This window comes from Cyprinodon variegatus, unplaced genomic scaffold (genome assembly GCF_000732505.1).
Source record: "Cyprinodon variegatus isolate N-32 unplaced genomic scaffold, C_variegatus-1.0 Scaffold577, whole genome shotgun sequence".
Taxonomy (NCBI): Eukaryota; Metazoa; Chordata; class Actinopteri; order Cyprinodontiformes; family Cyprinodontidae; genus Cyprinodon; species Cyprinodon variegatus.
Window position 1 is genome coordinate 353187 of NW_015151030.1, and position 15419 is coordinate 368605.

The following is a 15419-nucleotide window of genomic DNA, read 5'->3' on the forward strand; positions in this document are numbered from 1 at the left end:
GGGGTTCTAATGTTTCATCAACGAATTGATTCAGGAAGTTTATGGCGACTGAGTGCAGTCATTCTATACTATAAGAGGGCCTATTGACTATTCTTCATTTCTTTTTTCTCTCCTGATTACTGTCAGTTTAGTAAAAAGAACAAGTTGGAATTGCTGCTTTAAATCTTGTGCAGGGGCAGGCTGGTATTGCTTCCAAACTTGATGTCAAACAGATTCACAAATAAGATTTTAATCTTAAAAGATGCCACATTTTATTGCCACTAGTGTTTTAGTGAAACATTGGAGGGGATTTGTTGAATTCCATTGTTTAAAAAAACTAAAACAACAGTTGACCATTTGGTAGGTTAAAGTTCAGAGCTCAGGCCAGAAATCGTCTTGTGAGATTTATCTCAAGCTGCGCCTGTAATTTGGTTTTCTTTTTTATCTCATTTATTTCCCAAAGCTTTGTTTTTGAAATAAACGCTAAGCCACCCTAGTTTCAGTACATGCTGCTGCATTCTGCGGTCTTTTGTAGCTTTATACAGTTGATGAGTTCCATGTAATCTAAAACACATTTCTCTTTATAATCCATTGAAACTGGAACAGTCTTTAATGTGATTTGATGATACAAAAAGGGAATCTTTCATTTTTTTTTCTTCCTCTTTGTTTGTAAGGATTGATATGATGGGTGAATAACCCTTTTGCCATCATCTGTCTGAACTTCGCAGGAGTCTTTGAGAACATCAGCTGTCTCACCTGGACAGTTCATATCAGCGAGTGTTGCAGTGCGACTGTTCCCACCATCTGTATTTCCATCAGCGTATTGAAGCTGACAGCAGGGATGTTGTTCAAAACGTTCTCCAGTTCTCCTATGTTTAGTCATGTTATTTTACAGCATCCAAATGCCTTTAATCTTCTTACCATCACTCTATCTATACAATAACCGTGACCTTTCTCCGTAGCAACACGATCTTCTGCCGGCCATATTTTACTCTTAGTGCCTCATACATATGGACTGATCAGCGTGGCTTATTATTCTTTTTTTTTTTCCTTTTGCAAGTGCAACTGTGCCAGTTCTGGGAGGTCTGCCAGCCGGCATACAGCATGCATGCTTTCACCGCGAGGGACAAAACGGAAATGACAAGGCAATTGCCATTCTGTCAGCATTGCCATGGAAGCGCAGGCATGGCTGTTTATCCCAAGGTTAATGGGATGACGTCTGGAACTGAAAGTGCCAGATTGAGAGAAACATGTGCCTGTTTTATTTAAAACTACTAGATTGCAGGCAGTGGTGTCACATCACTCAGAGGAAAGCCTCGAGCAGGTCGGAATAACAAAATTAACATATAACTTTACAAACAGCAGCCCTACTACCTCTAGTGTGTATTAAAATTTGATGAGGATGTGATTTAATTTTCTTTTACATTTTCTGATTAAGAGGTGTTGCTTGGTAGCTCATCATTTGCCCCTGATATAGCGGTAGATAAGAGCTGCGTTACATAGATTAAACTGCACACCAAAGCTGCAAAATCCAAATGAATTCAACTTGGATTGTTTCTTGTAGATGATGGCTGCTTGTTGTGAGCTGAATTTGTGCTGCGTTGCTTCGAGGTGACTTGACGGCTGTAGTTTTAAAATTCATATAGGAGCTATTTTTGTGGGTAATATGCATTTACAAATGCAGTGTTGTGTGGTTCCGACAAGGACACATGACCGCATAAATGAGCTACTTGTCACTCATCTTCTGCTGTAAGAGGCTGCTGGCTTCTTTTGTAAACAGCTGAATTGATGAATCACACTATATGATTTATTTAGAAACTTCCCTCCTACAGTTTTTCTTTTTTTCTGTGTTTCTCCTAAAAAAACAGTTTAGCTTAATTTCAAAGCAATGACATCTTCCTTATAGCAAGGCATCTCATTTAATACATATAATGTTGCAGTTAATGGATCTCAACAAATAAGATGGAGTTGAGATTAATCAATATTTATTCCATTATTTATTGATTGAAACTCATTTTCTATAGACTTGAATCTAACTTTAGCATATGGTTACTTTTAAGAGTTGTTATGAAGTAATGAATTCTTTCACCTCTGCCAAAGATAGATAGATAGATAGATAGATAGATAGATAGATAGATAGATAGATAGATAGATAGATAGATAGATAGATAGATAGATAGATAGATGTAGACAAACTATATTCCCCATGTTTGGCACCTTCTTTTGACTATTGAGTTGATGTGAAAAGTGAATTTGGTCTAATGAATAAAGTCTTTCCTATCTTATTCTGTCTGAATACAACCAGAGTTTTAACTGTATTTTATGTGAAAATAGTGAACAGTTGTGAAATATATATGTATTTTTTCACTCTCAAAAATTTGAACGGTTGGGTTGCATCCATTCAGCCCACTTCACTTTGGTGAACTTTCTGTTCAAGTGCAGAGTAGATCTAATTCAAGCTCAGCTGTAATAAAGCTATTCTGTTTAAACCTTAAGATAGCTACAGAACATTTGTAAACAACCTGCATCTCATGTGATTAGGTAAAACTTCAGAGATGGAGTTACTGAGATTGGTAGGATAGGCTGTTGACACAATAAACTTTGTTTTTACTTTATTTAAATTTCATTTATTAAAGAGTGGCTTCAGGAAAAGCCATTATAATGAAGAAAAATAATAATAAAAGCGAGAAAGAAATCTTTAGAAGAAGGCACTCTGGTCAAAAACATGATGGGGCGAGCATTATGCTTTTTTTAGTACAGGTTAGAAAGCTGATGAGTAAAGACACACACAGGGCATTCTTAAATGAAAACATTGTCAGTGGTTCCAAAAGGTTTGAAATTGGGACCAATGTTTGCCTTCTATTCTGACAGAGATCCAATTCATAAAACCAAGTGACAGTGGAATATTTGAAATAAAAACTAATTTATGCGTCAGAAAGGCCCAATCAAAGTGAATATTTTTATCAATGAAAATAAATAAATCTGTGTCAGTGTTAGAAAATGCTGTTTTAGGCTGTTTTATAAATTAAAAGCCCAATGTCTTGTGGACTTAAATTCAGTTATTCTACAAACTTCTACTATAATAGTTTTCACTTCTTAATGATGAGCTACTTTTGCTCTAGCACAGAAACTCAGCACAGAAAACTATGAATTAAGGTTTGTGGTCCTAACATGTGAAATAAGACAATATACAAACCTAACTGACTACCGTCTGTTTGCTTTTTAGCCTCAGACAATGTTTCCCCTCTGATACCCAGAGAGATAATTAAGCAGCGTATAAAACGTTAAATATTAAGCAGCGTTTAAAGCGCTCTCCTAAACAAGGCTCATATTTGTGGAAGTGAAAGCAGAACATCATTGTAAAGTAGTAAACTCATTTTATCCAGAATTTTATTGAAATGGGAAAAAAAAAGCATTCTTAAATAGTACAGCTTTAATGAAGTGCTGTTGAAGTCACTGTGGTCATTCTGTGAGTTTCCTTTGAATGTTCTTATATCTTGTTCTGAGAGTTTTTCCACTAAGGCAAATTTGTTCAACCATGCTGGTTTTGGTGCTGCACTGCTTAATTGCTATCTGCTGGTTCTTCTAGTACTTTTTAGCATTTGATTGAATAAAAGACCTTGCAGATGAAGGTTTTTTTTTTTTAATGTGGCAGAAGCTGATTGAACTTTTAAAGCGCTGCCAAGCCACGAAAAAAGACCCTAAAGCACGGACAAGTTAAACAGCAAAAGCTGCAGATGTAGGACAAACTATAAAGGGAGAAAGAGGCCTTAGGGAATATACTACTCCCTTCACATTTATTGGCATCCCTGCTAAAGATGTATAAAAAAGCCTTAAAATAAATGCATCGTTTATGGTAGCAGCATGATCTCAGGCTGGAATTATTTGCAGCAGTTCTTTATCCATAAGCTTTTTCCCCTTCCTTACCATCTGTACATTTAGGAAAGTTTAGACCACCTTCCATTTTCTTTTAGCAAATTGATGAATTGATATGATCAACAAACTATGGATTAAATTATTACCAGTTTTATTTTCTTAAACAACAGTTAAAATCACATAGATGACTTAACCCCTTGAAAAAAAAAGAGGCTTTTTTATGGTTTCTTATTTTTCACACATGTAGCCTTCAGCTAACGTGAAATCTTTTAGCCAGATGCATCCTGGTGTTTAGACCCTCTCTTATTACCACCTCTTCTTGGGTGACAGTGGAGTTGGATGCAGGAGTTTGCAGTGTAATAAGACGGTTGTCGGTTCAAGCTTTCAATGTCATTGTGTCCTTGGGCAAGACACCTAACCCACATTGCCTACTGATGGTGGTCCGAGGGCCTGGTGGCTCCTCCCTTCTTACAGTGAGCCCCACAGCAGATGTGGCTACATTGTAGCTTTCCACCATCAGTGTGAGTGAATGGATGAATGACTGAATGTAGTGTAAAGTGCTTTGATCAAGTCTCCGGACTTGAAAAAAGCGCTATATTTTGAAACTTTGCGGCCTACTGTCAAAGAAGCTGAAGGTCTGTCTATTCTCAGCTCAGCCAAAACTAGAAGAAGCGACTCTATCCTAGAAGCAATTCAGTGAGTGTTAATACAACACATAATGAGGCAATCTTCACATTAAGCATGCATATGTACAGTGTCTTATCCTGTTGTAAAAAGTCTCAATGTTGTGTTAAATGATAACCATCAATGCAATATTGCCCTCAGCAGGTTTTAGCACATTTCAGCCAAGCCATTATATGGATAATTGCCATCAATCAAAACAAGAATACTTTAAATCCTCTTTTCCTACAACACTCACGTATTTAATTACAGGTAATTTCAAATAAGTTTATATTGCTCTGATGCACAACACATGTAATCTCAAGGTATTTTACAGAGACGGTTCAGTAAGATCATACAGTCAGATTGGTGAAAATCTAAGGATTGCAGCATTTTACTGACTTTGAAGGATTCACTCCTCCTGGAAAAGCATTTAGTAACGTAGACATTTGCTCACACTGAGCATGCGTGCAGTGACAGTCAAGGGAAAAACTTCCCTTTAACAGGAGGAAACCTCCATAAGAACCAGGCTGGGTATGAGCTGCCTTCTGCCAAGACAGACAGGGTGTTCAAAGAGACAGGAGCAGACATACAAGATAAACATAAAAGCATTGAACCAGAAATACTTTCTATGAAAGAAAAGGTAATGGATAACTAGTCCTATAGGTGGCCCTGTCAAGGAAAGAAATAGTTAATCAGATGAGCTCAGATACAGTTTTGATATAGAAAATAATTAAAGAGAGCACATACAGTTAGTCACTGTAAAATCTGACCCTAGTGCTATATCTAGGAGAGAAACGGGACTAAGTACTGGGAAAAACTTGGCTTACAATCCACCAAACAGATTTATATGTTTGTTTTTTTTGGTCACACTTGTTAGTTTAACATTATTAAACAGATATAAAACAAAAATACCATGTTTTCCGGACTAAGCCTTTCTCTTCAACGCGCACAGTTTTTTGTTGTTTTTTTTTTACTGTAAATGCACATATATAAGCCGGACCAGGCTAAAAGCCGCTAAACTGTCCCCCACAAAATCTGTAGGGAGAGGGCTACATATCGCTCCTTGAGTAGGGACAAAGAAAAATGCTAGTTTATGAAAATATGTCGGTTTCATCAGCTCTTTTACTCTTTTTAGGTCTGCAGGAGTTATGCCGAAAATATGCATAAAGCTTTATTTAACTTGGAATTTTTATGTATTAAGGGTAAAAGACATTCTTAACCCAGCCTGACCTTGTGTAAAATGGAGCTTACCTCTTTTTTTTTAAGCATAAATTAACAGTGGTTAAACTGAAGTATATACATTTTTAAGGCACACTCAGTTTTGATTTATCTCAGACCTGTAAATTTAAGAAGCCATTTAAATAGAACTTGTCTGTTTAAAGTATCAAGTAGACTAAAATGTCTTAAAAGGCAACACATCATGAGGCAATGGCAGAAAAATCAATGACAGATGAAAAAGAAAAACATTGTAATCTTTTAGTCTGGAAGGGGTTAGTCATCTCTAATGCTTTAGGACTCTTGTGAAGAAGAGTGAGATCCATTATAGGCAAATGGAGAAATCATTGATGACTCATCCAGGAAATCACACAGAAAGACAGAACAACCGTAAACCGTACAACACAACATTAGGGCCTGGTTCAAATTTGGTTTAAAAAACCAAGTTAATGATTCCCAAAACCTGTAGGATAATATTCAGCAAACTGATGAGACAAAAGAGGAACCCTTTCTGGTTCCTTTTTTAAATGGCATACATCTAACACAGAAACAGCTGCTTAGGAGCCAGGATGAGCTGGAAATTCAATATTGTGTTTTTCATCAAAACATGGCAGCATTCTTAATTCCCAACCTTAAAATCTGGATTACAGATTGTATGACTCGACAGAAAGCACAGACAAAGCAGGTAAAGTAAAAAAAGTAGGAATTTCTCAAGCTTTTTTGCAACAAATGATTCGTTCCAAATGATGTCATTTGCACTTGGCGTCTGTTCAGACTGAACATTGGACTGTTAGTCTCTATTATCCTTTAAGACATTTTACTTGTGTCATTTTGTTCATTTCAGTTATGTTTTGCTTCTAACAAAACACTGCAATCATGCATCTCTTTCTGAAACACCTTCTCAATGTTTCTAAGTTGTTTAAATTAGTATCAGCTATAAGAGGGTTTGAATACATTTTCTGGGTAACCTGAAATGTGAACCGTTTCACCAGAGCCAGAAGCTGAATGAGTCTGACACAGAAAACAATGTTTTACACATTTCTGAATGTGTAATTATTTTACATTTCTTCACCTCCGCCTTGTAGAGAGCCCTGGCTGCAGTGAAAAAGGCTTAAACACTGAAATTAAAGTCTGATTCTGATGAATGGAAATGAGACAGATTAATCGACTGCTTTGCAAACCCTTACTTATCTGATTTCTGGGACTGCACCACCTTCTCGGTTCTTAAAAGGCATAAAGATCCCTCCAGCAGTAAATGAGATTTAATTTGTGTATGAATGCAAAACTGGCAAAAGATGCAAAAAAATGTACTTCTCTTTTTTAGCTTTAAACACGTCCTCCCACCTTACACTACAATGGAAATGGTTCCCTATGGGCCTGCATGCTTTTATAGTTAAGAAAAATGCTTCAGATCTACTTTATTTATCATTCTCTTTCATTTTTGTTCATCATCTCTTCCAATGTTCATCAGGCATTGTTTACTTCATGGAAGGTAAACAGCAATTTATTATTTTTACCATTTTAGCCAATTCAAAAATGATGGAACTATAAAAGTTATTATGATTTGTTTAATGTAATAAAAAGTGGTGATAACATTTTTTTTTACATATTATAATTCTTTCTCTACTATAGCCAAAAAGAAACATCAATTAAATACTTGTTTCTTGTCTGGAAACCCTTAAAACCTAATAAATAAATAAAAAAGAAAAAAAGTTAAGTGTCATAAAATAATATTTCAAACAGTTTTAAAATGCTGGTGGAATTTAAATTCTGACAAGAATATGGATTAAAAAAAATTGAATTGGACGGACAGTGGTTTGAAATAATAATTACTATAGACTAGTGTATCTGTAATTTATTTTTTTTTNTATATATATATATATATATATATATATATATATATATATATATATATATATATATATATATATATATATATATACACATACTAAAGAAAGAAAGAAATCAAATGTTGCTACACTTATTGCTTTGCAAACTGCTGTGACAAGCTACTGATTTTTTATTTCATGTTTAAATGTTTCAAATCATAAAACAAATGCCTTTTTCATTCAGCTTTTTAATTTGCTCAGATTATTTTTTGGTCTTGATTACAATATTATTTCTCTGAGGAATTTGAGGGTGACAGAAACCAAAGCGTACAAAGCCTTTCTGTAGCACTGCAAATTTCAGAGTAAATATGTCTCATTAAGATTTATTGTAAGATGGAAAGAAATATCAGTTTGTATTTATATCTTCAAATAGTCATGTTCAGGACGCCTGCTGGTAAAGGACATCTTTTTCTTTTTACCACCAAAAACGTAAATGCATTCAGTCTGTTAAATGCTTCCAGGAGTGTAACCAGAACCAGGTGATTTGGCAGGATGATAAAACAAATGTTGGATGAATCACACTTTTTTCCCCCACACATGGGGTGTAATATGATATGAAATGAAAATATTGTGAATATTCAAGTATAAATTGCCATATCAAGCAAAACATTTCTGCATCTAGTTTGGTTTTAAGCTCAATTTTTCCTAGCTCTGCTGAAAGCGTCCCTCATTGCTTTATCTTATCCATGCAGAACATAGGAAAGCATAGTGACACCATTAGGAATGTAATAAAGCTCTTAGTTTCTAGTGCCAGATCAATAAATGGGCGGCATGTTTGCAAAGAACAACACTGGATGAAAAACTGGCAAAAAGGAAGAAATGTTAAACAGACACAACTTTTCAATTTTTCTATTTTGACATCAATTATTAATGAAGTTGCAGGTCATATGATATCGTTTAGTTTCAAACCTTAAAATGTACAATTTAGTATAGGCTGAAGTCTCAGTTCCTCCTCTCCGAACAGACACTAAGATCAGTGCTCCAGGGTGTCGCTCTTTCGCTTGTTTTTGTCAATATCTTTGCTGTCGTTTTATTAGAATAAAATAAAAATATCCCGTGTTGTCCTACAGTGGGCAAATTCAGGTGTGTTGGCGGCAAAGCAAACAGGCAAATAGAAGTATACAGGTAGACACAAGACAAAAGAAACTATGAAAAAAACAATCTAGACTGTATAGGAAAGATAAAAACACATTAAAACAATAAAAATAAAAACCACAATGGCCATTTGAAAGAAAGAAAAGAAAATGTTACGAATAATCCAATTAAGAGTAAAATACAATAATGAAACAAAACAAACAAAATATGTATGTTAAATATATATATATAAATAAAAATGAGTTATGTTAATATCGATCCAAACTATGTTATGAAATGCATGTTGGGTTGTATACAGACCTAGAGAAAAATTTTGTTTAGATCTTTTGATTGAAGTCTTGGCCACTGGATAAACACCTGACACAGGATTTTCATATGTGGATAAAGCATGGCAAAATGCCTTTAAGATATAATAATAAAAAAAATGTATTGTGATATTGCTGGATGGTGCGCATAAAGCGCTGGGATCACCCACTTTGCGATCCCATGCTTTGCGTTTTAGTCCTGGTTTATCAAACCTTCCACTGCAGCCTTTTATAGTTGCCTCTGTTGGCAGATGATTGACTTTCTTTCAGCTGCTCCATTTTGATGAGGCGGTTGATTCAAAGTCAGATTAGCCTTATAGTAGCAAGGCCATTACAAAGGGGGAGTTATTTCTTTCATTGTTGATATGAAAAATAGATTGCTTCAAAGAGCTTTTATCTTTGAATCAAAATCTCTTACAACAGTGCCGCAGGCAGTTGACTGGACTTCCCACAGTTTCCATTTTGTATAAGCTGCATCATGGCTAACGTCTTAGCAAGCACAAATCAAATGGAATGGAATATACTGAATTGTTTTTTTTTTGTAAACAAAGTCTTAATAGAAATTTTTGCATGCATAAGGCTTTTATCAAAATATTGCAAGGATTTGCTCCATATTATGTAAATCCTCATGTGTTATGATTGACAAGCAGCTTTCACTTTGCCTCATACTATTAATGTTTCATTTATAATGGGCTATATCACATGATATGAAATATTGTGGCATTAGTGCTGCAGAAATCTGATTAAATCTATAGTCCTAGCTGACAAAGTTAATCCTGCTTGCTAATAGAGTCATTAGTTTTACATTCAGCTTAGATGTATTGTTAAATTCAACCCAATTCAGGCCTTTAAAAATCCACTGTATTGCAAATTCTCTTTGCAACATTTTCACTGTTTATCTTTGCAGCTATACTGTGCAGCTGAAAGTATTCACACCCCTTTACTTGTACATGATTATAAAGCAAGCTTATCCTTAAACCTATTAAGATTAGTGTTTTATTAAACTTAAACTTTACAGACAAATATGCCACATTAAGAAAATAAAGTGTAAATTCTGACTTCCTTTTAAGACATTAATTGGAAATAAATGTTTAAACCAAACAAGATTCAAACTCGTTTTTCTATGACACTAAAAATTGAAGTGAGGTGCTTCTGATTTTCAGTGATCATCCTAGAGATGCCTCTGTAGGTTATCTGGACTCCACCAGTGCTGTCTTTAGCTGTTTAACAGGATTTTGAGTGTAACACTGTAATAAAGTTTCTGGACCTCAGAGATTGAACTGTGCTAAAGCACAAAATGGTAGAGGAATAGCTTTACTGAATATCCAGAAACAAGCTGTTTGCTTAAGTGTTTAGAAATGGAAAACCCATTAGAACCACCAGGACTCCCTTCAGATCTGGCTGCTCAACCAAACCCACTATTTAGGGACAGAGGACCTTTGTCGGTGAGCTGACCAAGAGCCTAATTATCACCAAGTTGTGATAATTAAGTGTCATTTGTTGTAAAAAATGGAAGTGGTACATGAGCAAACTTCATCCCTAATGTGAAGCATGGTGGTAGCAGCATCATGCTGTGGTTACGTTTTTAGGATACAGACTTAAAGGAGCTGGGTAAATTGTCTACAGTATGAAAGAAGACCAGCATAAAGGATTTGTTGAAGAAGCCCACCGCTGATGGCCAATCTGACCAAGTTTACCAAAAAGAATAAAACATCCAAAACTGCACTAGTACCTGATGTGTTTCCAGACTGAGATATTTCTGAGTTAGGGTAGCAAAATAGTTGGCCATGGATGACAAAACAAAATAAAAAGTGCTTTTAAATTTACTTTCTGTACAATGTCTTTGAGAGAAAGTAAAAGAATCCCAACTGTATTTCAGAATGACTGTAATGTAAAAAGTAATCAGTGTTACAGTGTTAATAGTGTTTCTGGCGGCATTGTTTCATTAATTGTTATTCTAACATCCTCAGTGATTAGGTCTCAGAATTAATAAATAAAAACTTTTCCAGATTTACCTTTATACAATCTCATCCCTTCTGTGTGCGCCATTCACTGGTTGAAGTGGCAAAATCTGCTTGGTTCAAAAATAATCCTAGATCACATTGTCTTTTTGAAAGAGTCGAGCACAGGCTGTTTAGCTGCAAGGTGTTTATACACAGCCGTACATAAAGCACCCTTCATTCCTCCTTTATTTTAACTGACGGGGAGTTCTTATATTTCTTTTATGAGCTCATAGCAAAGTTGTCCTATATCTGAAGGGAATGAGATCATGAATATTGTGTTAACCCAGAAAAGTTAAAATCCACGCATGCCTTCTTGTTCCCCTGATCCCTCGGCTTTTGTTGTTGCGTTGGCCAATTGTAGCCTGGAAGAGATCAAGGGGACCCCTGTCGGTTGTGGATTATTCCTTTGTAGAAGTGCCACTGTAGGGGATAGAGGATTAAAAGAGCAGAGAGTGAATAGGGATTGTACAGAACATTATTCTGCTGCATATACTGCTTGTGAACCATTAAAACATAGTTAAAAATGTTATTATTACTATTTATTCTAGTTCAAAACAACTTGCAGATTAACTGAAAAGGGTTCTAATATTCTAATTTAGTTTTCATGGCTGTCATAATGATATTTAAATTTTAAATGGATCATTGAGATTGGGATTACCTGCACTCACATGGTGCCTTTTCTTTGTATTCACAGCTAAATGAATATCTTTGTCTGCTTCTTCGCCATTCCTGGTGCTTCTGATTACCTACAGACTGCTGCAGAAGCAATAGCGCTTTTAATTCTGAGTATAGTTGTCTATTCGCTTAGGTTGAGGTTATCACTTTCCTTTTGGCAATATTCTGGGTTTTCTATATCATTTTTCTTTGTTTTTTTCATGTTGCAGGAAGCCATGGGCCTCGAGCCTGGGCAACCTCTTACCCAGAGTGTGCTGCAAAGAACCAATCACCTGTGGATATTGCTGATGAGCAAGCTTTGGTGCTGGACGAGTACCAGGAGCTAGAGCTCGACAAGTTTAACATTGAGTCGTCCAACCAGACAACCATGAAAAACACTGGAAAGACAGGTGGGTATCTGTCTTCATCGAAAAAGGATTACTCCTTCTTTTTGTATTTTTTTTTTACAAATCACTTCCTCATTCAAATTTGGAAGAAATTTGATCATATTCCCTGGTTTCAGAATTTAACTAATTTTCATTTAACTGACAGATTTTAGTTTTTCTTTAATTGGTAAGGAAGTAAGGTAGATCTCAAGATGATAAAATGGTATAAAAGTATAATCAAGTTTAAATAAATCTTGGGCTGTCAGTTTAACGTGTCAATTAGATTAATTCATTAATTACACTGCAAATCCGCTATGAAAACAATTACGATCAATCAAAGTGCCAATTCAACACAAAAGCATTTTAAATTTAGGCCACAGAATAACCCAGGCAGTGACTGACAGTAATGCATCTAAAGCATTACTGCTTTAAGAAGAAGCAATAAATGTCAAATTTTACTTTAAAAAGAACGAATATAGGACTGCTAACTACAGCAAGATGATTTGTAATTATTGTAAAAAAAAAAAAAAAAAAAAGTTTTTCTTTGCTGCTCCAGGATGACTGAGCATATAAATGTAAAACATGTTGAGAGAAGTTATGTGGCTGCAGCTGCTATTGCCAAAGTGAGCACACTTCACCAACCCACGCCTGCTGAATGAGGTAAATGAATTAGCAAAATCACCACAGGAAGACTGATTAGCCGTATTCTACAATTTTTAAATGTCCTAGAATTTAAATTCTTTATTTAGGTACATTTAGAACAGTGATGACAAACCTTGAACTTCATCCTGTAAGGTTATCTAATTCCTCTGCCCCAAAGCACCTGATCCTAATCAGTAATGCTACGCTCAGACCCTAAGTGCTGGAAGCAGTGAAAAAGCTTCTGCTGCTTCTTTTTTAATGCTTGTCCACATTAGGGTCAGACGTCCAATAAAGTGTGTCCAGATGCGTCTGAGGCTTCTGCTGCTCCTGTGTTAAATGGCAGAGAGTGTCTTCGCTATATTTGCTGTGATAAGTGGGTAAAAAGTAGTTTTAATATGTTTTTCAGTGAGAAAGTCCACCTGAAAACTTAATCTCTGATTGGTTGATGTGGCACGCTGAGCAGCAAAACTTCAATTTTTCCAACTCCTGCATCTGCTGCTTTTACAGCGCGTCACGTGCATCAGATGCTCAGAAGCTCACGAGGCGCTGCTTCAGCTGCTCAGACGCGCTACTCCTGCTGCTCAAAATGATCTGCAGGACCTTTTGCTGTGCCTTGATGCACGTCAACCATCGACTTTGCATGTAAACTAGCTGCTTCTGCTGCCTCTAGCGCGTGCCGTCTGAACGTAGCATTAGTCTCCATACAGAAGTTCATAGGCTGTGTGGGAGAAGGGTTGCATCATGGGAAACAAAGGACTGCAGCGCTTGAACACCAATGTTGCTGATGACGGCTTTAGCAGATATACGATAAAAATGCCATTAATTAGATTTATTAATTACAAATCCTGTAAATATTAAGATGAATTTCTGACAGCCCTAAAAAAACATGACATATCTGTAATGTATGTATTTAGGCTCTGTATGAAATATGTTTGGTGAAACTTGACGTATGGTGCAGAGTAAGAAGATTTAGACAGTAAAAGACCGAATATCATTGGGGTTGTAAAGGTAATAAAAGGTATTAAATGAAATCTACAAAAATTAAGCCCATTAAAAAGTAATAAGCAAGATCCAACAAGGGGTTGTTTTTTTAATAACTGCCCAACTCTACATGGTTGAACGTCTTCTGGGTGGGAATCATATGTAATTAGGGTTGTGCTTCTCTCTAGGACAGACTATTAATATTGAACTGTTTAACATGTAACACAGAGATGAAATGTCTCCATAGACGATGGTTGGCAGCAATGCTGCTTTCAGCAGAGAGTCGCAATGACTCCCAGTGTCTTGGCTGCTCTCTCCCCTCACTAACAGGTGTGTGGTGGGAGAAGAAACGGTACCAGACGCCAAACTAAACTTTGATTCTTCTGTTTTTGTAAAGTTAGAAAGCAAACTTGTCTGACGATGCCATCGCAGTTTGGGAGATGAAGGTATTCGTCATGAGGAATTATCTTAACTTTGAAGGCAGAAAGGTGCGCACAGACTGGGCTTGCTTCACAGGAATGTAGGGACCCGGTGGGAGATCACCAGGTGAAGTTCTAGTTTACATAACACTGTGAAGCTTGGAGGTGCAAAGGCCCTCTGACCATCAGGACAATGACTCTGTATGGGTCACACTTGAACTGAGTAAAAAAAAAAAAATTAATCAATGATGTGCTTCCGTGTCAGGGAGCATTCGGCTTACTGAAGCTCCCACAGACTAGGCAGAACCCTCGCCCCCTCTTTGTCTTTTTTTTCTCTCTGTCTGTCACAGACGCACAGACCCCCAAACCCCCACCCCTCCAAACACACACACACCATATAGGATACAGCATGTAAAACTGAGCAAAACATGAATAGAACAGCCAAAGTAGAGAGGGGGTGAAAAATAAATACATAATAAAACTCTCCAAAGTGACATACAATCATGCTATAGAGCAAGTAGGACATGATTAAAATGCTACCCTAGCCTCTTCAGCACAATAAAGATTATTTATTATTTTTTTTTACATTCCTAAGAGTTTAAGTCATCAGTTAACTCCGCTACTTTTGCAGCAAATCAAGAACATGATGCATCACAGCTGCTGCTGCGATTGGCTTAAAGCTCAACATGGATGGCTGGTGGCCACTTCGCATAGTGAATACCCCCTTCCCTTTTGCAAACACTTTAAACATGAACCTTTCCATACGGATGCTGTGTAGAATTCAAATTAAGCTACACGTATCAATCTGAATTATGCCAGGTTATATACGCTGTATAGTAGCCTTGATGTCATCATTCACATTAAAGTGTACAAAGATTGAACTCAACAGCACACATTATTTTACCTACTGATGCAGCAGCATTAACGCACACAAGTTGCGTCTTCAAGACGATCTTGAGCATTTGTTTCTCTAGCAGCTGGTGTATCATGGCAACAGTCCCTTCCAGAGCTTGGACTGCTAACATGGTTATGACAGCTTGCTGTTCTAGTAGTGATAGGAAAAGCCATCTAAAAGGCCAGGTAGTAGTTTTACCCTACATTTACTTGACAGTCGGCTTTTGGAAAGTGGATACGACAGACGATAGTCTAATCAGGGCTTACAGACGTAGAAAACAACAACAGACGTTGAGATTCATCACACTGCTAAGCAGAATCATCGCTGGAAATCGTGTGGCCAGGTAGGGAAGATAGTATTTTTAGTCTGAATTTTCATGATTACGGAGGCTGACTGTAAGGAGAAGATGTGGTCTGC

The 15419-nt window shown here is 36.5% G+C and overlaps 1 protein-coding gene across 1 annotated transcript in view; it reads left to right on the forward strand.

Moving 5' to 3' along the window:
* ptprg (protein tyrosine phosphatase, receptor type G) overlaps positions 1-15419 on the forward strand; it is a 190810-nt gene that overhangs the window by 95607 nt on the left and 79784 nt on the right. The window contains exon 3 of the mRNA XM_015392190.1: positions 11910-12089. Coding sequence (XP_015247676.1) covers positions 11910-12089 — 180 coding nt within the window. The remainder of the gene's footprint in view (positions 1-11909; positions 12090-15419) is intronic.